Source organism: Conger conger, chromosome 14 (genome assembly GCF_963514075.1).
Source record: "Conger conger chromosome 14, fConCon1.1, whole genome shotgun sequence".
Classification (NCBI taxonomy): domain Eukaryota; kingdom Metazoa; phylum Chordata; class Actinopteri; order Anguilliformes; family Congridae; genus Conger; species Conger conger.
In genome coordinates, this window is record NC_083773.1 from 24831711 (window position 1) to 24856289 (window position 24579).

Sequence of the window (24579 nt, forward strand, 5' to 3'; positions counted from 1 at the left end):
GTACAATGAATGGTGTAATTCAAATCCTGTTGTTGCATACGCTGTACATTCTTGAGAAAATCAAAGTCATCTTATGAGGACAATAAAATTATGAGAAAAGTGATGAATTAGCATTGCTAGATTTGGCTCCTGGCCAAGTGCAGATGTTTTGAGCTGGTCATCCAGTTGATGTAGTAGGGTCTCTGTATAGTGACTATGGAATTGGACTTAAGATTAAAAGGCACTGCTGTTCTGGAGTTTTGCCCTTTACCATGCGCTGTGTGAACTGCATCATGCATGTTGATCATAATTGATCCGTCTGCTGCTCTCCCTTTCAGTTAATAAGCACAAACCCTGGATTGAGACCACGTATCACGGCATCGTAACAGAGAACGATGACAACGTCCTGCTGGATCCTCCTTTGATAGCACTGGATAAAGATGCTCCACTTCGCTACGCAGGTAAGAAGGGAGTTCTCTTTTCTTCAATCGGAGAAGTGTTCCTACTGCCTTTTCATCTCCATTGACTCACTGCCTCCTGAAAAGATTCGCTCTTCTCATGAGGCAGTTAAAGCTGGCCTTCACGCAGTTTTCATACAGATATCTGTAACGTATGTTTTCATGTACCTGCTCATGGATGTATCGATCACTGTATGGATAATGCATTACAAGTACGTTATGTATATATATATATATTTGTTCACAATTTTGCTCATGAAAAGGAAGTTTCACAGTTTGTAGTCCTTTGATGTGTCCATTCATTGAGAAGCTTTAAACTATTCCTTTCATATCCTATTTAAAGTGAAATTCAAGTCAGTGAAGTTCAGTAATAAGCCACCATATGACAAGCCCTGTAAGATGAGAGCTTGGTTTTCAGAGATGTCATCTCTCTGCTGTCTGAGCAGACCAATCCCATCGACACAAATCCTTGCTGAAAACTGCCTTTTCCTCTCATTGTGACCAACAATCACATTTGTTTTGTTAGACACTTACAATATCCCTAGTCTATTCTTTAACTCTGTTGTTGAAATGTAGGTTTGTAATCAGTTATAATAGTAGCATAAATATACTCAATTTGTATTGCAATTCTCATATTTTTATCCCCAGTAGTTTATCAGTTGCAAGTAAGCAGTTGGTATGTTATGTCATGTTGATTTGCCTCAGTTGCAAGCTGAATTGGATTACAAAATGCGCTCAAATCCATTACCAGCCGAAATCTATGATATGCTAGTGTGTAAAAGCAGGGCTGGGTTTGGTTATGCAAAACGCTACATCATGAGGATTAGCACAGCTATATACTAGATGGTGCTTTTACACATTTACTTTGTATGTGCATAGAGCGAATGCAAGCTTTGAATGGCTGTGTGCTGAACCTAAACTCAGGAGAGGACAGGGTTATATTGCCTTCATTTCATAATCTTATTTATGGAGCTGTAGTTGCTCTCTTGTGTGGAATAAGGTATTGATTTTGAAATCTGTTCCTGCATTTAAGTTTAATTGCAGGCTATCCCTATATGGAATCATCTCTCTCATTTCCACATCAGATGAGTAGCTTATTATCTCATTTAAGTTCGAGGTGTAACAATTGATGGCCCCTTGTCAACCACAGAGGTTCTGATCTTCACCTCCCTTCAAAATACGTTGAGACTTAATCGCCATCAGTACATGTGCCATCTTCCCAGAGCACAACTGTCACTTTAATCTCTGTTACTACATTGTACTTGAAGAAAGTGATTTAGAACAACTCTCCATCCTTCCAATTCCTGTAGGGGCCATTAGTCTCTGGTCTTAATCTGAAGAACTATATATTATCTTATCTTAATTCACCCTGATGAAGGCCTGTGTGCCGCAACGCATCGGCGCGTGTTTTTCATCTATGCATTAGCCATATAATAAAGGCTTTTTAACGCATCCGTATCAAGAGTGCCTTGGTCACCATCCTTTTCTCATTATATATTCTACTGTGCTGAAACCTACAGGACAGAGGACATTGATTAAAATCACATAAGAATACTCTAATATCTGTAAGGCCTGTGTTCATCTCTGCCAGGTCTCAGGAGGATTTCTGGGTAATTCTTAGATCTCCAAATTATTTAAGGGCTTTGCTCAAAAGAATTCAGAATTGTTTGGGAGTACCAAACTGTTTTCCCGAACCAGGCATGTTAGGAATAAGTGTTTGCATATGCAGTGGCAGACCCAAAGGGAGGGGAAGGCGTTTTGGCACCTCAACCCAAGCCCATTTTTGGCATTCTCACTGCAGATTTCCTGGCAACATGTGCCGGTTGGGAGCAAATGGACACTATCTGTGTGTGCCTCACTTCAGCCAATCCCTTGTTGGCATAAGGATCGGTCCGCTGCCAGGGAATCATCTGCTCCTTGTCCTTCAAAGGGTCTTCAGTCAGGGCAGCTTCAGAAAAGGAGGTTTCCATCGCTCCCTTAGCTAAAAGATGAGCCACTCCTGTCATGTACAACTTTTGCTTATGCTTCTGGGCTGAGACCAATCAAGAAACGTGGAGCTATTGTGGCTGAGTGTTGTCCATCCAGCCTTTTGACATAAGCCTCAGTGCGTTTTTCAGACAGTTAGCTACGCAGTGGGTCAGGGCTGAGTGGTCATGGAATATTCTGGATTTCCTGAAAGGATGGCACTGCCAGAGTTGCACAGCTTGATCTGAATGACAGCAACCAATGGCAGAGCCATGTTGGAATGTCCACCAGAAAACCAGGAGCATTACTTGAGCAGGGAAACAAGCCAAGCTGCCAAATAGACTGGATATTTACTCTGATAGGACCGTTGATGGGAGAGCATTTCTGTTGTTTTGCAATAGGATTGAAAACTAAACGGTGATTAGGGATTTGAGGTTTCAGTACTGGGGCAGGAGGAACACCTTTTCAGGACGCCACAAATGTTTCAGTCATTACTAACACAGCAGTGTATAAAATGCCCCTCAGCGTTCATATTGCTTCATATTTTTCATCATTTTGGCTGTCACGCTGTAAATGAGAGTCCCGCATTATGGCAGCCAGTGTAAGTGCCTACTTATGACAGGACCACTTGCCCAGATGGTGATATTTTTTAATGGATACAAGTTCGAATGGCTGTTGCTGTAGAAAACAGAGTGGTACAAATGAATTCATTTCCCCTTTGGTGGAAAAACGGCAAGCTGGGCACAGAAAAGGAAATTGTTTTTCCTGTGTCATTGAACCTACAGGAAGAGTTTAAAATGATGGCAAAACAGATGGATAGGAAACCCCACTTTTAGACACACAAACCTTGTCCTGTATATTTGCATAAGCTTGGAAAGTAGAGTATAGTGCTTTGGATATTAGATGGTTTTGACAAAAGATATGTCTCAAATTCTTCCCCTCTCTGATGCTGATAATTTGCAGACCTGGGTGGTTTGCTTAGTTCTGACCTGCTCCAGAGTGTCTTCTGTCCACATACACTGTTACTCTGAGTCTTCTGTATGTGAAACTCTTTTGAAGGTTTTTCTTTGTGCAACTGACCTGGGTTTATCTTCTCTTCCCTCCTGTAGAGAGTTTTGAAGTGACCTTCACCAACGAAGGTGATGACAGGTTATTTCTCCTGCCTGTTATGCAGTTGTATTAACCCACTAACTTCAGGGCATCGACACTTGACACAGACACTCCTGCCATGCTTTGTAATCAGATGCTCCCGGTTTGGTTATTTTCTTTTTTGTTTTTTTGTTTCACCCAATATTGTTTGAAAAGACCCAACTGGATGAGAAAAAGGCTATGATGTGGGTTTGGGGGCAAGGATTGTTAGAAATATCCGTGCATGAGACATCCATTGTACTGTGCAGATACTAACACTACATGAGTCACTTTAAGGAGGGAAAAGATCAAGCTGGGCTCCGAGATAATAATTTATAATTGATGGTGTAGATATTAGAGATCAGACATATTACATTGTGCCACATACAGTATAACCTTTAGACTTAATTCTGATGTCAGAATGTAATTTAGCTGCAAGGCCATTCTGTTAATATCCACAATGCTGACAATTACAGCTTTTTAAAACATAATTTATTTAGGTTTTCACATGCATTTTTAAAATCAGACTCATATTCGTAATGGACAGCCTTCAACGGAGGAATTGCCCCACAGATGACTCATGGCATGATCAAGGCTGTTTTTTTATTATTTTTATTTTTTATTTTTATTTTTTTATGGATGTCGACCAAGTTGATATTTCTAACCTGTTACCATCCAGTGCTTTGGTTTGACCCTCCCCCCATTCGTTTAATGTCTTGGGTTCGATTGCTTTTGTTGTTCGAGAGCAGTGGGGGAAAGCAGACAACATTGCACAGGAAGACTGTTTTCACGGGGGGAAACAAATCTAGAAATCAGGAACAAGTGATACAAATAGTGACATTTTTATATACGACTTTTACTTAGATATTGAAAACATTTACAGGAATTTTTAATGCTGCTTCATCAAGCCATTAGCTAGTAGTATAGCAAGCTATCTCTCTGAAACCCCACCTTGTATACATCCAAATATTTGAGATCCCACTGAACTTGGCTCTATACTGGATCTTATTCATGTTCTATTTTCTTTTAGATATTGGGTCCTAAGTTCTCCTGTGAAATGCCTGTCCACATCTTTCTCTGTTTCTTCCTGTATGACTGGATGCAATGTGAACAAGTGGCTTTGAAGGGACCCCCCCTGTTTAACCACGTTTTCAACCCCCCCACCCCACCCTGCTCCCTGCTCCAACCCAGTACTTACTCCCTCCCAGCACAGTGCTTCTGGCTCTTTCACAGCCTCACTACCCCATGGCTGCCAAACGATCTGGCTTTTTCTTTTTTATTTCTTTATTTTTGTGTGCGTTTTGTTGATGCTGATGGGCTGCTTTGTCTGCGTCTCTAATCCTTATGGTTGCGATTCTGCATAAGCTTCTCCTCCCCGTCCCCGCTGTGCGCAGGTGAGATTTGTGGCTTCAGGATTCACGGGCAGAACGTCCCGTTCGAGGCGGTGGTGTTGGACAAGTCCACGGGGGAGGGAGTGATTCGGGCCAAGGAGAAGCTGGACTGTGAGCTGCAGAAGGAGCACACCTTCACCATCCAGGCCTATGACTGTGGAGAGGGTCCTGATGGAGAGAACATGAAGAAGTCCCACAAGTGAGTCTGAAATAATATTCATTTCGTAAATGGACAGCAGAATTAGATTATGTCAAACATTTTCAATTATCTGTGGAGAAACACAAATCATAAGCCAAACTTATTGCTCACTTGGGCTCATCTTGGAAAACCAGACCTGTTACTGAACATGTATGGGTGCCAAAAGAGCTCTTCCTGGGGAGCTGAGCCATTACATGCTCATTACATTTCATTTATCCAAAGCCAGATGATCAGATTCACTGAAAGGTGTTGGAGTAGACTCGACAGAGCGCATTGCACACTGTTGGTTCATCGTGATGAATGACGTGAGGCACACAGTGCCTGCTCCACCTGTCTGTCCCAAGCCTGTGATAACACCACAGTCAGGTGATGCGCTTTCGAGAGAAGCTGGTCAGGAGCCTCGCTGTATAGCAAGTGCAATACATCCATCCTCATCAGCCTGATATCATTTTCTCTCAATTACAGCAGTGAAGTCATGCGGATGTTGGTAAAAAAAAAGAAGATATTGATTGCTTTGTTGTTTGTACATTGTCTGCTCTCAAAAACCTAACAAATTAATAAATTTCTAAGCCATGGATGAATGCTTGCCTCCCTTTGGACAACAAGAAAAGTAATCACAATAGTACTGAATATGCATGTTTTATCATGAGTTTAGTTTATTTAATTTTATTTAAATGCAATTGAACAAACACCAGCTTGTAAGGTGGGACTTCCATAATTACTCATGGCAGTCACACATATTGAAGCCACCGAAGGGGAATGCAGATGAGGGTGTTGAGAAATGATTGCACCAATGCACTATCAATACATGGAGAATTATGATGCATTCTCGGTTTCAGAATCATCGCAAAGCCCTGTATGCTGTAAAGTGCACAAAATGATGTAAAGAGTACTCTCTGAACCAAGACAACATTGTAATGCTTAGACTGTTCATTAAACATGAGACTCATTACATGAGCCTTTTTTTGCTTTTAAGGAAAAAATCAATAAAGGAAAAAACTGTGACCAATCCAGATGTCTGAAACTCAGTTATATGGTGAGGTCATCATAATGGAAAGCAGAGAGCATTAGGGCCTTGGTCTCTTTATTTATTAAGGCCGACAATAGATCCTCCCAGTCACATTTATTACATCCAGTTAATGTCATCTTGAACTGGCTTATTTGCCCTTGAGATTCAACATGAGCTTATTGTGTTGGTGAACCAGCAGTTAATAGCACAAGTGGAACATGCACCATCCCGATTTCTGAACCGTCTATAGTTTTTGCCGTTTACTTTGTAATGCTTTTTCTGGTGTTAGTGAAAGCCTGGTTGTGAATTGTCCTCTGACCCGTCCAGGGCCACAGTCCACGTCCAGGTGAACGACGTGAACGAGTACTCGCCCGTGTTCAAGGAGAAGTCGTACAAAGCCACGGTGATCGAGGGCAAGACCTACGACAGCATCCTGCGAGTGGAGGCCGTGGATGCAGACTGCTCCTTCCAGTTCAGCCAGATCTGCAGCTACGAGATCGTCACCCCCGACGTGCCCTTCACCGTCGACAAGGAAGGTTAGACCCTGGAGGGAGTGCCTTACACAGCTAACTACCCCCACCTTCTTCTCACACTGATTCATCAGCTCTTTTGGCACTGATGCATTGTTAAATACAGCACTAAAACGGGCCAAATACAATTGATCTGTGCGAGCGAGAGATTTCCAGTAACTTCATACCATCTTTAATATAGCCACTTTATTATGTTATCTTTATTATTAAGGTTTCCCCTCTGTTTTTGCTGGTGTGATGTAATGTCAAGCATTTCCCTGGTTTTGCTGGTGTAATGTAATGTCAAGCATTTCCCTGGTTTTGCTGGTGTAATGTAATGTCAGGCTTTTCCCGCTGGTTTTGCTGGTGTAATGTAATGTGAAATTGAGTGTTTTTATGCTGCTCCAGTCGGTGCTTGCTCAGCTGTGGGCTCTCATTGTTCTTGGGCAGTGCTGCAGCCGGGGCGTGTCGCTCGACACTGAAAAGAGCGCTAGGTCATTCCCATTGTGGCTTTTATTCCTGCCCCCAGGCTTCATCAAGAACACTGAGAATCTGAACTACAGTAAAGAGCGAATGTACAAGCTGTCGGTGACGGCCTACGACTGCGGAAAGAACCGGGCCTCCGAGGACGTGCTGGTGAAGGTCGACATCAAGCCCACCTGTAAACCCGGCTGGCAAGGTGACAGAGGAGCATTTACTTTATTTCACTTGAGCTATATTTGTATTTTGTGTATTTATATATGTATTCGGACCATAAAAAAAGAATAATAAAGACAATAAAAATACAGAAAGACGTGCTGGAGAAGTTATGAAACCAAAATGGCCTGAAACCAAAATTCTGAAAAATTGCTTGACCTTGGTTGGGCATTCCCTGCGTTATTGCTCAGTGTGACTCAGAAGTGACTCGTCTGTTATGTAGTCTTCTGGTCCCGTAAAAGCGGTGCCTGGGTTAGCACATTGCAGACGAGATGTGTCGCGCATTTTTGTGGGGAGTTGAGCCTGTCGGTTCATTTAATCATCCAAACATGGGAGAGAAATGAAAGATGGGGAATACAATTTAGCTCTGTTATATACCTCATTGAGAACAGGACATTAAACCCCCTTATGGGCTGGTGTCAGCTGATGAAATTGTTAATTAACACCCGACTGGCAAATGAGATTTGCGCTTGATTGCCCTCACACTTCTCTGTTCTGGTATGATGACATTAACTTTGACTTGAATTGCACTGCGATAACACAGCTATACTTGGCATCATTCATGGACTTCTTTGCGCTGAATTCACTCACTGCTGGTTTCTGTTTGGGCAGGATGGAGCAAGAGGGTGGAATATGAGCCTGGAACAGGAAGTCTGTCACTGTTTCCCAGCATGCACCTGGAGACCTGTGAGGAGCCGATCACCTCAATCCAAGCCAATATTGAACTGGAGACCAGCCACATTGGAAAGGGCTGTGATCGAGAGACTTACTCTGAGAAGTCCCTGCACATGCTCTGTGGTAAGCAAGCACTTTCTTTTACTGGAACCTAAGAGATGCAGGATGGGGATGGGTTGTAATAAAACTAAAGGAATTGTAAAAATGTTATTGGTAAAAAGAGTTATACTCTCCCAGTAACATAGTTAAAATAAATTGTGTGCAATTGTAACAAAAAAAAAACTTTTTTCTTATTGCTTTAAAAAACTGTAGACCTCCAAGTCCTAATATTAAATATGTTTTCCCACATTTGAAATTGCTCTGTGCTGCTCACTTCTGCACTCTTGCCTTTGTTGAATGATCATCAGGAATCGTTAAGTTGTTATTATCACACTGTAACAGGCTGAACTAGTTCATTGTCGATTTTAGGTTTTCACATTGGTCTTTGACTGTTTACCTCCCACCTCTAGGGCTGCTGTTATTCATTGTATGTTCATTGTAAATGTGCCTGAGAGCCTTGGTGAAAGGCAGTAATGTGGTGGATGTAATGTTGTGACGGACAGTAACCCTGGGTTGACTGCAGGTGCGAGCTCTGGAACCGTGGAGCTCCTTCCCGCCCCCAGCAGCTCAGCCAATTGGACGCTGGGCCTGCCCACGGACAACGGCCACGACAGCGACCAGGTCTACGAGTTCAACGGCACCCAGGCCATCAAGGTCCCCGAGGGGGTGGTGAGCACCAGCCTTAAGGAGCCCTTCACCGTCTCCGTGTGGATGAGGCACGGTCCAGGCGCCAAGGAGAAGGAGACCATCCTCTGCAGCTCCGACAAAACAGGTACGGGAAACATCCATACTGCACAGCCTGCGGCTGGATCTGGCCAAAATTACTTATATTTTTGTCAGTAGGTACATGTACATGTACATGTGGATGTGGATGTGGATGTGGATGAGGGTGTGAGGTGTGTGTGTGTGTGTGTGTGTGTTTGTGTGCATGGGTGTGTGCGTGAGCGCGTGCAAGCTTTCGTGTGTGCGCGTGCATATGCGTTGTTCTCACACGTCCAGCTTAACTCTCCTGTATGTGATCTATTTCCCGCATAACGAGGCGTCTCCCATTCTGCAGCATGCCTTACTCATAGCACATGTTCTATTCCAGGCAGGCCATCAGTGTAGGAGTCCCTGCTGTAAGTACAGGCTTAGTGAAACACTCAGAGGGAAGCCAGTGGCCTTAAGCGCTCTGCATCGCACCACTTAACGTCTCTCAGACGGGAAGCCCACTCCGTTACGTGAGTGAAATGGGGCCATGACGTGGGCCCGGCCCAGGTTGTGTAAACAGGATTACAGCGCCGGGGTAGCCCCTCTCCTGGACAGGGGCAGCATGCAGAGGGCTGAAATAGCTGACCCACATAGTCCTTTGCACCTGCTTCTACTATTAGGATTCTCCTGTTCCTAAATCCTATCCTCTATGTTAGTAACACATTTTGTCACATTTTACTTTTCAAATAAATAGAATGGATGTAAGCTGTAGGTTTATAATAGTACAAATAGTACACTGGTTGGTGCAAGAAGTTATATTCTTTGGTGAAACCAGTTAAGTATTGCAGCTGTTATAATGCCGCTCTAGAATAAAACTACCGCCTAAGTCTGCACAGAAGTTTCAGCATGATTAATGTTGAATGCCTGGCTACTGATATCTTTTGCTATTTTAAAATCGAGCACTGTGCATTTAAAATAAAGGCAGATGCTTATCACCTTAAATGGAACTACTATTCCTTTCCTGGTAATTGTGAAAAGACAGTGCTGGTTGGGCTCGCTACCATTACGCATTAAATTCACTGCTTCAGTCAACATCTTTGACATCTTTTCCATTCCTTAAAAATATATGTTCTGAATAACACTGCACAGTGCAACTGTAGAAGTACAGCACGGCTTGGTACTACTAAATTGAATCTACAGGTAAACTGTCAGTTTTAATCCAAGCTCTAAATGGCTTTGGTATACATGACACTGCATATAATACCTGGAGGTTAGGAACACAATAAAAGTTATGTGCGGAAATGAGTGTTGTTTCAAGGCTGTTTAATCAAATCTACAACCTAAATTTTGATTGATGGCATTCGACCTCATTGCCCTGGCAGTGTGTCATTTTCAGAAAACTACGTTTCAAGGCATTTTGTACATTAGGAAATAGCAGTCAATGATTTTGTGACCCTTCACATTGCACCTCAATGTAATAGGACATTTGGCTGAAGTAGAAGCCATTTCCCATCAGACGGACTGCTGAGTGTTTAACTGCTGTCTCCTCCCTTTCTGGCAGAGATGAGCCGACATCACTACTCGCTCTACATGCACAACTGCCGACTGATATTCCTCCTGCGCCAGGACCCGTCCGAGTCTGAGACCTACAAACCAGCCGAGTTCCACTGGAAACTGGACCAGGTCAGGAGACGTGTTATACACACGCACGCACACGCACACACACACACACACACATACACACAACGTACCCACAACATACACACAGCATACACACACACACTCACACACTCGCACACAACATACACACACATTCACGCGCAACACACCAGCAACACACGCACAACACACACACTCACACATTCACACACACACATCACACGCACAACACACACACACACCTACTATACCCCACTACCATGGTGTACCTTGACTGCTCACAGGCTCACAGGTACAGATTTGTTGAGCCAGTGTTCTGACCACTAAACTTGGCCTTTATCCTCTAGTCACCTTTCTTACCAGATACCAATTACAAGCAAGAGCCACAACCACAGCTGTGAGTTATCAGAAGCCTTTTGTAGCTCGAAACATGGCAGTGTCCACGTTGGTCTGGTATGTGGTTAGGCATGTTGTATTTATCTCCTTGAGACAATTCTTTTTAATCCCAATAATCATAGGGTAGTCTTCACAAACTGGTGTTTTTATATCTCCTTATGTGTTCATTATTGTTAATTTTATTTGATGTGGATATAAGGAAATCATAGTTATTTTCCCTGAAGACAAAGGAAGGTTCATTCTAAAGATGGACGGTAAGTGTTCTGCTGAACCCTGTGAAAGCTTGTGAGACCACTTCAGCCCTGTGTTTGGGTAAAGGGCAGTTTACGGTTTCCTGTTTACAGTTTCCTGTTTCAGATGGAATATCAGAATTCTCTGCATGCCCTTCTCACTCTGAGTCAGTGCCCTAAATAATTAATGACCTTGCTGACATTCTCTTTCTACTCTGTGCAAGGTATTTCCAAGATTAAACAGTAAAAGCAATATATAATTAAAATGCTGTTTCAACCAATGATAAAATTAGTCTCCAATTTGTTCAACCCAGTCTGCAGCTTCTGCAAGATTGGCAGATGAGAAGCAATGGCTGTACTCATGCTCAGATCAGCTAATAGACCGCTTTCCTTTATAATGCCTATTTTTGGCTTTAAATAAAATCAACCTCATCATCTTTCCATTACCATCTGAGGGTATGTGCTGTCTCAACTGCTCAGGTTTGATTCTTTGAAGCTTGGATGAGTAACTGATTGGTTTGCCTTGCTTCCTGTCATGTTCAGAAAATGGTTCTTTTGCAAGTGCTCTGCTTTGGTTCTTAAAAGAAGATGTATTAAGTTAAATAAAAACAGAACCAAAGGGTTTTTTTGAGTGCTGCATCCTGCTAAAGCACTGCTTCCCTGTGTACTGATGTGCCTGTGCCAATGCTGACTGTGGTTGGCAGCTGACTGTGTGATTTTGCAACAGCGCCTCCTCTGGTCTGGAGGCTGTCTGCAGTCTGCCTTGGCCCTCTATAGCTGCAAATGGAGCAATGAACACACAGCTCCTCAAGTGTAATGAAATGGCAGCTGGTAGGATGCAGTCCAGAAGAGATGGGTGAACTGATGACAGGAATCATGAAAATGCTATTATGCATTCTGAAACGAGAAATATTATTGCATGTGTTACTGTCAGTGCTTTTTTGCAAAGCTCACACCACTCACACACCCACAGGATGAAAGGCTGCAAGGCACCAACCAGATTGTCGGAAGCAATTTGGGGTTAGGCGTTTTTCTCATGGAGGGACACTTCACCTCACTCAGGGTGGGGGATCGAACCAGCAACTTTCCGCTCTTACTGATGACCACTTTTACCTCCTGAGCTAACGATGCCCCCTTTAAGAGGGAAATGATGGAATGATGGATAAATTGGTTGAAATGAGAGCTGTTTTGGCAACTGTGTACAAAACATGCCGTTTTTCTCTTCAGGTTTGTGACAAAGAGTGGCATCACTATATGCTGAACATCGAGGTCCCCACCGTGACACTGTTTGTTGATGGTGTCTCTTTCGACCCCTTCCTGGTCACAGAGGACTACCCCCTACATGCCTCCAAAATTGAGACACAGCTTACCATTGGTGCATGCTGGCAAGGTATGTGGAAATGTATCAATTGCTGTTAAAAAGTGGCAGCACTACATAACATTTAAAATAGTAGTACAGATTATATCTAAAACATTAGGCTTCAAAGCTTATTGTGTTCTAAGGTCAGCTGGTCATCGTTTTAACAGATTATTTCTCAGCACAATTGACGGCTAAAATCAAAAATAATTTTTGCGATCATCCCGTCCCCAGCTTAATTGCGAGGTTTGAAGGCTAATAAATCATTTAATGAAATGTACAACATAAAACTTGAACTTGAACCTTATTGACAGTGTGTAGCTTCCCTTTTTCAGAAAACTACTTTTAAAGGCATAATTATGTACAGAGAATGTAGGAATTAGTGTTTTGTGACCCTTAACATAGCACCTCAACTTAATAGGACATTTGGCTGAACTTCCTATATTTCCTGTCAGACTGCTTTTTAACTGCTATCACCTCCCTTTTTCTTTTTTTTTCTTTTTTTTCAAACTGTAGGGATCAATATTTTTGTGCATGCAGAATTCCAGTCATCAGAATTTGCCTCTGGGTGAGGTAGTGGTGGAGCTAGCACCTTATTGATTGGCCAATAATCTGTTGTGCACTCTAAACATGAATAATGAACACTTCTGTATTTTAGCTATATTATCAATAATACATCCATTGTGTAGAATATAATTTTAATGGGGCCACCGAGTGACTTACTAAAGAATATTTCGTATACTCGTGTCACATAACTGACCGTTTGGACTGAAAACAAGGGGGCTGGGTTATGGTGAGTGAGACATTGATAACGGCTGATGATATGATCAGGACAAGCAAAATCTGTGGGGGCATTTGGACATTTTCCTCAATCAGATCAGAATGGGATGCATATTTTGGGCAGTTGCAGAACATATGAGTTGTGTAGCTACAAAAATTTGACTTTTTAAAAACCATAATGATAATGTGGGATGCAATACTGAGTGTAATGAAGCTGGGTAAATTGCTTTATTCAGCCTTTGGATGTTTGACCAAAATAATTAGCATTACATTCAATTTATTTGGCAGACACTCCTATCCAGAGTGACTTATAAAAGGGAGACCATAAAAGGGAGACCATCAGTGTATCACCAGGAAGGCACAGACGGCCCATTCACAATCAATACGTGTAACGTTAGCTGAAAGAAAACAAGTGTATTTTACTGCAGTATGATAAGAAGCAGGCTGGTGACATTTCAGAGGAGAATGTCGGGTGTCTACATTCTCCCAAAGCAGCGTGAACTGAACACGGCTGTGGTTGCAAACGGCTAATTGGACATCGCAAACTAGAGTGGGAAATGCACATGTTCAGCCCCATATTCGACATCAATATTTATGAACCAAAAATAAAATGCTCCACGGAGAATGTTAATGAACATAAAACTGTGAATTGAGTAAATGAAAATGTTTTGTTGTATTACAACATAACTGAGAATGATATTGCGAAGGATGTATATTTTCTACAGGTGGCGTATGACAGATTTTTTCAGCCTTTTTTCTGCAGGTCCATCCTATGAGTTTAATGGGTAAACTCCATAAAATAATCCACAATTCCTGTTCTCTTTGTCTTACCTCCACAGACAATTCAGGACATGACAGTGACAATGAGACAGAGTTTGAAACTTTGACAGGTTGATGGAGTCTTTCTCTACTTGCTCAACCAGCACTTATAAGCACAAGCGTGCATATGAAGTCTTTGTTCAGTGTTGTTTGGGTATTTTTTGCATGCGAACATGCGGTTTATGAAGCGGCACATTTAACGCATGCACGTTCCCATCACCCCTCCCTGCCAGCTCACAGCCCTCATTGTATCCCATTCCTGTTTCTCAGCTTTTGTTGTTCCAGAAATATTATATTTCAGTTTACAGTCAGCATACTGAGATGATGTAGATGGACCTTTGAGGAATATATGGCATCTTACAAAGTACTTGTGAGGCATTAGAAATGCTATATCTCCTGAGTCTGTAAGGCTATTGTGTTGTGATTTTTGATGTGCTTGCACATCTCTGTGACCTTGATGCGGAGAGAGGCACTCAGGAGTGTCATGTCACCCGACCTCTGCAGTCAATACCGAGCTCCAGTTACAAAGTGACCTTGATGCAGTGCGGGCATCTGCTATCCTTTTGGCTTTAGTATCTCAGAAATATGCCTGGATCTAAATGGCCACAGTTGTGTTTAAAATATACAAACTGGACTTGGTAACCTACGTACTATGAATCATCTGCAGTTCAGAATTGAAGGGCAACCATTAAACACAGGAAAATTATGGCGCGAAGCAAATATTTCAGGATTTACAGTATAATTATGTGATTACTCTTTCCACGAAATGAAGGTTCGGTAATAATTACTGGTAATTTTAGCAAGGATGTCCTTGCTATTCATCACCACAACACCTGCCATTTTATGTTTGTGCTTCTGTGACTTCATTGTGCTCAGTCATCTGAAAGTATATTGCACGTGGGTCCAGTGTCTGTTTCAGTTCATCATTTGTATTGGCATAGGCCTCCCCCGGACATTGTCAGGAGAAATGTACTAACCTGCATGAGCATGACTGCAGAAATACTGCATGCCTGATTTGCTGGAGAAGGAACTAAAAAGGCATGAGCGCGTGCTTCTGCTGACACTGTCCCTCTCTCCCTGCCTGTAGGGGGCAGCGCTCAGATGTCTCAGTATTTCCGGGGGAACTTGGCTGGCCTGATGATCAGGTCTGGAAAGCTGGAGAAGAAGAGGGTGATTGACTGCTTGTACACCTGTAAGGAAGGCCTGGACGTGGAGCTCCCAGAGGAAGTGGGCACCACCGTCAAGGTGAATTAGCAATCAATGCCTTTCAGCTGATATTCCTCGCAAATTCATCAGTTCACTGGCCTGTACATTAAGCCCATTACCAAAAGCAATCAGTAACAACAGCCAAGAACATCTGCAACTATGTACCTGCACATTATTTTGAAAATGGTGCTACTCAAATAGTTTCCCCATACAATTCTGTACTTTTTTAGGATATATTTTTTGTGAGTCTGAACTAGAAATGGTATAAATAATTGACAGTGCCACATTCAGCTTTGAAAAGTCTTTGAAATGTCATGAAAAATATAAATCCTCTGAGGGCCTCTCTTGCCCAACCACTAATGTCTTGGGTGTTCTCTGATGCACTGAGGATTTGGCTCAGGAGTCAGCATCATCCTCCATCAAGTACAATGTGCTGGACTCTGTGGAAGATGCAAACATATTTTATTTGATGGTTTTGATGGGGGTTTTTTTTGTTTTTGATTTTAAAAACCACAAACTCTTGTTCACTTGTCCCTCAATGTGTCCTTTCCGCATACAAATAAAGGTTGATTGATTGATTGAATATGAAAAGTCTTACCACTGACATTGAATCTATGCGGACGCATTGCCAACACTTGATTCGGTTGATCTTCATGTGGATTTAAGTGAAGATGAGGCTTGTAGACACATATGATATTATCCATCCTCTTTGCAGGTGCAGTTTAACCCCAGCCAGTCATCTCTGACCCTGGAGGGGGATAACATCGAGAGCTTTGAGAAAGTAATGCAGCACGTCTCCTACGTCAACTCCAGACAGTTCCCCACGCCCGGCATCCGCCGCCTCCGCATCTCCACTACTGTCAAGTGCGTGTCCGCCTGCAGCGGCCATTTTGTGTTTACGGAAGTACAGGCATCAGTGTACGGTTAATGCCATAGCTGTGGCATGCATTTCAAAACACTTTACACCAATATATCCTTTGAGGTATTTGTCAACAGCACATTTTATAATTTGGGGACCATCGTAGTTATACCGCTGTATTATTAGAAACAATTGATTATGTGTTCATTATTCCTGGGAAGTTTAATTTAATTTCACTCATTGATTGAGATTAAAGATTCTGTGTAATCATAATGTAATACATCAGTTAAATGCTGTCATAATGGGGCCCTGGCATAAAGACAAACCTACTTGGACACAGGAACAGAGTCTGTGCTTGACTGAATTAGCAGAGGAAAGGATATTCAGATTTTCTTTTTCGATTTTTTTATTCACCAACAGGAAAAAGGCAAGCCACCACAGCATGTTAGCAAGAAATTTTGTATGACCTAAATCGCTTGAAATTATGAAATGGGGGCTGTCCTAATATTGTCGTTTTCCATTTCTGCATATTAAAAAAGTATTTTTCTTCAGACAAAATCCCACTTATTCAGTGCTGCTCTACTTACATCACATGCCTCCTGGCTTTTTTCTCCTGACACAGCCACCCAAATCTTTTTAAAATACAAGCCCTAGTTTGCATAAATTCAGTTGAACAACAGGCAGCAGGCATCTCTGGCTGGACTACTTACTGGTTTCCCTGACTGTCTGCTGGTTTCCCTTTCCCTGGTCCCCAGGTGTTTGAATGAGGGCTCGTGTGTCTCGGTGCCAGACGTGGAGGGGTACGTGATGGTCCTGCAGCCCGAGGAGCCGAAGATCAGCCTGAGCGGCATCGACCACTTCGCCCGGGGCGCGCCCGAGTTCGAGAGCCCCGAGGGCGTGACCCTGTTCCCTGAGCTGCGCATCGTCAGCACCATCACCCGCGAGGTGGAGGCCGAGGGGGAGAGCGAGGACGACCCCACAGGTGCCGAAAGGGGTACAGGGGGCAGTCTGACAGCAGTTTCACCCTCTGGGTTATCTACGCTAAGAGCCAGGGTGATCCAATAGGGCAAATGCTGTGCATTATGTCGGCCTTTAATATTCTGAAAATGTCCACCTATCTGTACATTGTATGGGGCAGCATGTAGCCTAAGGTGCATGACCCGGAAGGTTGGTTGACCAGAAGTCCCGGTGTAGCCATGATATAGCCATGACAATCCGTGCAGCTATTGGGCCCCTTAACCCCACATTTCTAATCAAATATTGCAGTGGTAAATCCTCAGCTAAATAACTATAATGTAATGTTGTCCCCAGTGCAAGAGTCAGTGGTGTCAGAGGAGATCATGCACAACCTGGACACGTGCGAGGTGACGGCGGTGGGGGAGGAGCTGGACGGCGAACACGAGAGCCTGGAGGTGGACCTGGCACAGATCCAGCAGCACGGGCTGGAGATGAGCTTCTCAAACATGGGCCTCATCATCACAGGTTGGTCCTGATCATCACAGGTTGGTCCTGATCATCACAGATTAGGTCCTGATCATCACAGGTTAGGAACCGTTCACACACTGTTCATGTGAAATGGCCGTAAAATTTTCCTCAAATCTTCTTTTCCTCCATGGTTTTTCAGGTGTCAACACAATGCCCAACTATGAGGAAGTTCTGCATCTCATCCGCTACAGGAACTGGCACACCGAGGCCCTCTTTGACAGGAAGTTCAAGCTGGTGTGCTCCGAGCTCAATGGCCGTTACATCAGCAACACTTTCAAGGTTGAGGTGTGTGGAAAAAGCATTCATTTATTTTATCTCCTCCTAGAGCTACATTCCATATTCAGAAGAAAGATCACACCCAAAGGCAGTGGCTGGGATTGAATATGTGAAAAATAATGGCATTTTTATGATCAAATTTAAGAGTAAAATAATATGTGAAGATATTCCAGAATAGACTTTTAAAAGTACTGTACTGTAGAACGTTGTTGTACGTCACTCTGGATAAGAGCGTCTGCCAAATGCCAATAATGTAATGTAATGTAGAACCCTAATTCCAGATTCCTTTGTCAGCTGGGTTCAGGAAAACAATTGTTTGTTGCAATGCAATCTACAAAACACAAGATACCAAGCAATATCATGCAATAGATGTAAATGTCAGCTACATTTTCAAATCTAATAAAACTATTGTAAGCTAAAAAAAAGGGTCCAAGCTATTAGTTATCTTGTATATATTCTTATAGGGTGAAATTGCATGGATTTATCTGCTTGCATTACATGTGATTTTGTGTTGTGCTATGTGTATTCTTGATCACAAGCTAGTATGATCTGTTTTGGGTATGTATATGCTACTTGCTAACAGACACAAGGGCTACATGGTCTTCATTTACAGATATCCTATATTTAAATGATTTGCTGTACAACATACTTTAAGAAAGTAAGAAGTGTTCACATTTGTGTGCACGCTGTTTCAGGTCAATGTGATCCACACTGCCAACCCCATGGAACACGCCAACAATGCCATGATGCAGCCACAGTTCATCAGTCCCGTTCACCACGGCTCCATGGACCTGTCGGGACACACCCTGGCCAATTCTCACCAGGCCTCAGGTAGCCACCGCCCTCGCCTTGGGCTTCAGCTCATTTTATAGCACGCAGAAATCTGCAGCTGCCCTGGATCATTGGACATTAATGCAAAGATCCAAGCAATCTTTTCTGTCTCCACAGGAGAATATTTGTGAAGCTGATATTCGATCTGAATGTGCCTGTTTGATGCTTGTTGCTAATGTTTTGTGCAGACATAATTGTGAGAATTGTGTGGAATCACTCAAGCGTTAGTTCATTAATCCAAACCCAAAACTCTTTACTTTTGTGGCCTTCTTATTTTCTGATTAGAGACATGGATGACTGCACATTGCATGTATCATGAATAGGACCGTACCATGTCTGTGAACACTGATCACGTGACATGTACTTGCAAAATGGGGGAGTAATTGGCAGTCCATTAGAAACCTAGATGTATATATGAACAATATGAGCTGTCATTTTAACTGTCCACATCTTAACCTCCAGTTAAATCAGATTATGTGACGAAGCTTTCATGTAAATTAATCTGACCTTTGTAATGTAGGTAATCCTCTTAATTTATGGTCAGTTTAGTCCATCAAAAGTTGGGCAGACATGCTTTGTTTTTGTTATTTAAGGCACCACATCTGAGCACAGGAAGTGTGAACTGTATCCGGTGCAGCATTTGTCCTGTATGCTCATTTAGAGCTATTTCAGTCCTGTGGTTTGAATGTCCTGTGCATTTACTGCCATGGTCTTTAACGTGACAATCAGACACATGGTCTAACAGAGAAGGAATTCATTCAGCAGGTTTATAAGAGTGATAGCCTGACTGGTACATGACTGGGACCCAGAAGGTTGGTGGTTCAAGCCCCGGTGTAGCCACGATAAAATCTGCACAGCTGTTGGGCCCTGAGCAAGGCCCTTAACCCCGCATTGCTCCAGGGGGGTTTGTCCTCCTGCTTAGTCTAATCAACTGTAAGTCGCTTTGGCTAAAAGTCAGCTAAATAACAAATTATTTATTATTAACGAAGAATAATTCACTTTGAATCAGAATAAGAGTATAACAGTTATGTGCTGACCTCGCCCATATCGCTCCCTTCTAGTGGTTCCCAGCGCTGCCACCATCGTCATCGTGGTGTGTGTCAGCTTCCTGGTGTTCGTGATCATCCTGGGCGTGTTCAGGATCCGCTCTGCCCACCAGCGCACGGTGAGGGACCAGGAGAACGGCAAGGAGAGCGAGATGGACTGGGACGACTCTGCCCTCACCATCACCGTCAACCCCATGGAGGTAACCTCCTCAGCCGCAACCTGCCCCCACGAGCTCCTACTGCCCCGCCCCGCAGGTCTAACCAGCTGTCTGATCTCCCCCCTCACAGACATATGAGGATCAGCACAGCAGTGAGGAAGAGGAGGAGGAAGAGAGCGAGGACGGCGAGGAGGAGGATGACATCACCAGCGCAGAGTCGGAGAGCAGCGAGGATGAGGAGGGTGGGGAGCCAGAGGACCAGCAGGCCGCAAGCAGACAGCAACAGCTGGAGTGGGACGACTCGACACTCACCTACTGAGAGTACAAAAGGGCACCTGCACGCACACGTACACACAAACATACACGCACACGTACACGCACACACACACGTACACGCATACACACGCACACACACCCTAGAAGCTATGGGGCATTCCATGTTCCTTTTACAGCCGCTCTTAAAAGGACCTGTAGTGTTGAAAAAGAAAATGCATATCCCTTCGAGCAAAATAAATACAAATCTGGTGTTTGTAATGGCTGGTGTTACTGCTTCTGGCCAAGAGTTTCTGTCGTCATTCGAGTAGTAGTGTTCAGTAGCCATAGTATGGTAATCACAGGCCTTTATTTTTTGATCGCTGTGAAACTTGGTCTCTAGATTTGCATTTATTTTAAGCTACGTAAGGAAGCAAGCCTGCACTTTTTGTGTTCTTCACTGTCAGTTCAGCTGTGAGACTTTTAAAATGGAGAATGAAAATGTGGTAGCACATGAATTTCAGACTAACAGAACAAAGCTTGGGCTCTGTACTATTTTTCCTTTCTGTTTGTGTTGTCTGGAACGGGGGAAAGCAAGACGATACATCACAAGCTTTTGGTTTTTTCCTCTTTTTATGCATGAGAGAACTCGAAAAATCATAGGCGTAGAAATAAAGAAGAAGAAATAACTTTTTCATATTTTGTAAATATCATGAAGTTATGTAATAAGGCAAAGTGGTAGAGAACAAGAGTAGACAACAGGGTCCAAAAATATGAAAACATACAGTATGCGCTGTAGTATACACAACGGGGCATAGCATGTTCTGTAATTGGGCTCTTCTTTCATGCTTCTGTAAAATGTCTGCTGTAGAGACAGAAACCCATGACAAAAATGATGAGGTTTCTGTGATTTATTCACTTTTATTCTTTTCTGGGGAGGAAGGGAATGAACTTTTGGGCTGTGAAGGGGTTGCATTTTAGTGTGATGGCTACTCTTGTTAATAATTTGCCAGGCTTGTGTAAGTACAATGACAAACATTTGTGAGATAATGTTGTATCTGAAGCCCGCAATAATTCAGTCGACTGTCTTAGAATCCAGATGAAATGCAAAGGATTTGACAATTGTTTATGAAACGCCTGCTGTACAGTTTTAGCACACTGAAGCTTTTAAATGGTCTTTTTTTCCATGTTGATGTTTTAACTATTGTGCTCACATAACCTATAGAAATCCATCATGAGCCCACGCCAATTCCAATTGCCTGCCATTCCTTTACATATTGTTCAGAAGATGGCTAAACAAAAGGACAAAAGGAGAAGCAGGTATTTGCGTGTAGTTGGAGCATTGCAAGGACCAGGTAAAGTAGATTTGTATGGGAGCTGCTTGTCTTTGGGAGAGCTTTTGGTTAAAAAAGCGAATTTCAGAAACAGCCAACAGACTTTATTGCACATGGGTTTGTACTGTATTTTTTTAATATTTGTCTTCGTTTGGAAACCTTCTTTTTGGTTGCAGTATAAAGAAATTATACAAGGAATTGGATGTTTTTTCTCTTTTCAATGTATTATTTTCTCAGTAACTTTTGTTTTCATTGCTGAACGGGTACCTAATCATTTAAGATATCAAAAGGAAGCTCCTAGCCTATCTGGTTTGCAGATGTATGTAACATAGCAAATGTGATTCAGGGCACAAAAAAACAAAATGGCAGGTCCAATTCTGAGAGACTTCCTGCTGGTAAATGGACACGTTTCATCACAAGTATTGTAATGCTACATTTCCTGTGGTGGGAGGCTTGATTGTAACACATTCACCTAATGTTTTAATGTGCTGTCACTGCTTCCAGGTCACCTCATGTGATGTATTGCATTGTGTGGAAATGGGAATTGGAAATGCAGTCACTGGAATTAAACCCCAAAATTGTACAAAGATGATCAAATGCCCATGATCAAATGGTTTATCATTTCACATGTAACAAGGTGTTTAACTTACGGAGTCAATATAGTACATTCTCACTTTCCTCAAATATAGCAGCACTGACTCACCGAAATCTGCGGACAAGATATTTGGATAATGAGTTTGGTCCTTTGTTACACAGCTTGTATATTGCAAAGTAATAAAAGCAGTTTGTTATTTAAGACTGTACCTGGGTGCTTAGAATCCAGCAAACATATATGGAACTTCTGTGTTAAGGCACCAAAGATAAGTAGGTTCAGCAGGCATGTTTAACATAAGGGTTAACTGAAATGGCAGCCATGATAGCCATGGTATTTATCAGTGACATTATAACATGGCAATGGTTGGTCAGACTGCTCCTTCATTCTACTGAGACCTGTGGAGAGGCCCAAATGATCACAACTCTTAGTTTGGTGGGGTTGGGAGTGCCTTTCACCTATCACAGCACATTAACACAACTAACAAACACTCATATACGCTGTTTTAGTTGTGGCCATGTTTGTGGGTAATTTTGTAATTATAAAATGCTAGATTTCTTACCAGTCAGGGGAAGTGGTTTTATTTCATTCCTTTTCATTTGTTGTAATAATAATAATGGAATAACTGCTAGTTTTCTCTCTAGTGAAAGTTTGTCCTACATTGATGTTTTGTGCTCATGTGATGTGTAGACAGAATAGGTCTTTCATATATCATCTAGATATTGTCCTTAGACTAATTCATGTTTGGGGGAAAAAAAACAATTCTACTTCAAAAAGGATGTACATTGTTAAAATGCTATATGTAGCCAATGTGGGTATAAATTTACAAATGTGTATATGGTGATTGGTGAGACTGAAAAGCCTTTAACCCTACAATAAATTTTCATGTATATGTACTGTGTAGGTGCTTTTCCCTACATTTTTAACATTGGAGGCAGAGGGGGGGTCAACATTGAATTGTCTGTTAGTTTAACCTCTTCACTTTCAAAATTGCCACAGCTCTACTTGCCAATCACAATGGATATTTAAACTGAGGCATAAAACCACTACCATCTCATTTCCGGAATGAGACTCTTATAAAGGGTTACTGTCAGGTTCTGGAATGCAAAGTCAAGGAGTTTGGTTTTGTGACCAGGAAATGGGATGAATAAAAATGTAAACTGGGGCTCTTTGTGAAGCATTATTTCTGTACGATTCCTAACAGAGTATACCTACTAGAACAAAGTGCTTTTCACAAGAAATTTGTGTAATTGAGAGGAGTGGGGGCAAAAATGTTGTCAACCAGTTAATTATATAAACTGCTGATGGTGAAATAGTCGGTTGCACTCATTTCATGTTACAGTTGCACCACCAAAAATAATTGTCTTCCGTTTTTGCATTGTTCTTTTTTGTTTTTCTTTTAAAAGTGAAAGGAAAGGGTGTGTTAAGAGGTGCAGGAAGCTGCCTCAAACTTCTTGGGGCTGCACTCACTTTCTGACCAACCAGACTCATAGTGAATGGTTATAGTGAAGTTGATGCTTACTCATGAACAAAAATAAAGGATGCTGAGATGGATTCCCAAAAACAGGTGGACTGTCATTTCGGTGGTGTGTTTGTCACAACTGTTGAACATGATGGGTCGTATCAAGGGTGCACATTCTTTTGAATATGTTACCAGTGATTAAATCATACATTTGTGAACATTCTCCTCAATTTTCACATCTAGGTCTAGTATAATTGACACTCATTAAAAGAAAGGTGTCCATCTGTAGTTTGTTCTATTGTTTCTAATTAATAGAAAAAGGAATTCTTGATCCTTTAACAACAGCATGATCAATTGTGTGTACTTGGGTGCCCAAGCCCCTTGGTTCTTCCTCCCAACAGGACGTGAAACCCATATTGAGAGCATAGGGAGGACTGTTACTCTAGCTCTGAACATGTCTGCTACCGAACTGGAGCAGGGGTTTCCAATCCGGTGTGCTTGGCTGCCCCCTGGTGTCTACGTAAAGAACTCCAACTTGATGCTTTTGCTTTGCCACACACGTCATTTTTCACAAGAGATCCATTAGTAATTACTCTGAAGGGTTTTCTCCTCAAATCATACTAACTTTCACAGGGAAAATTTGTAAGCAATCCTCACATTCTTGTATATGTTTTCTATCACGTCAGATAAAATAACGGCACTAAACCTGAGCTGAATGAAAGTTCCTTCAGCAGATGCTCTAAATTTTAATCATTTAATCATTCGGTTGTTCTAGTTATATTAAGCACATAGTGTTACAGACATAAATATAATTTAATGTTATATCTGATGTTACCATCCAAAAAATAATTCAATTTTATCCATAGCATACAGAGGGTCTGGGACTATAAAGGAATGGAAATTTAATTAAAAGAAGCACAATGTAATTCTAGAGTTTATGAAAATTTCCAGTTTACGTAAGAAAGGTTTCACTTTTAGAAAGATGCTATTTTTCAAGCATGTTGAAAAGAATACATGTAACAATACTCAAGACTTAAAG

The 24579-nt window shown here is 42.2% G+C and overlaps 1 protein-coding gene across 4 annotated transcripts in view; it reads left to right on the forward strand.

The window, feature by feature from the left end:
• The window catches only part of LOC133109887 (calsyntenin-1), a 35640-nt gene extending 11998 nt beyond the window's left edge, over positions 1 to 23642 (forward strand). For 2 of the 4 annotated variants that reach the window (XM_061219617.1, XM_061219618.1), the window contains exons 3-20: positions 318 to 440; positions 3512 to 3541; positions 4925 to 5120; positions 6457 to 6665; positions 7168 to 7317; positions 7947 to 8132; positions 8632 to 8880; positions 10360 to 10481; positions 12311 to 12473; positions 14060 to 14110; positions 15127 to 15284; positions 15961 to 16109; positions 16860 to 17086; positions 17416 to 17586; positions 17729 to 17874; positions 18561 to 18696; positions 19758 to 19942; positions 20031 to 23642. In XM_061219617.1, coding sequence (XP_061075601.1) covers positions 318 to 440; positions 3512 to 3541; positions 4925 to 5120; positions 6457 to 6665; positions 7168 to 7317; positions 7947 to 8132; positions 8632 to 8880; positions 10360 to 10481; positions 12311 to 12473; positions 14060 to 14110; positions 15127 to 15284; positions 15961 to 16109; positions 16860 to 17086; positions 17416 to 17586; positions 17729 to 17874; positions 18561 to 18696; positions 19758 to 19942; positions 20031 to 20219 — 2840 coding nt within the window. In that variant the 3' untranslated portion in view covers positions 20220 to 23642. The remainder of the gene's footprint in view (positions 1 to 317; positions 441 to 3511; positions 3542 to 4924; positions 5121 to 6456; positions 6666 to 7167; positions 7318 to 7946; positions 8133 to 8631; positions 8881 to 10359; positions 10482 to 12310; positions 12474 to 14059; positions 14111 to 15126; positions 15285 to 15960; positions 16110 to 16859; positions 17087 to 17415; positions 17587 to 17728; positions 17875 to 18560; positions 18697 to 19757; positions 19943 to 20030) is intronic. The other 2 variants (XM_061219619.1, XM_061219620.1) reach the window with 2 other exon arrangements.
• The last annotated feature ends 937 nt before the right edge of the window (positions 23643 to 24579 follow it).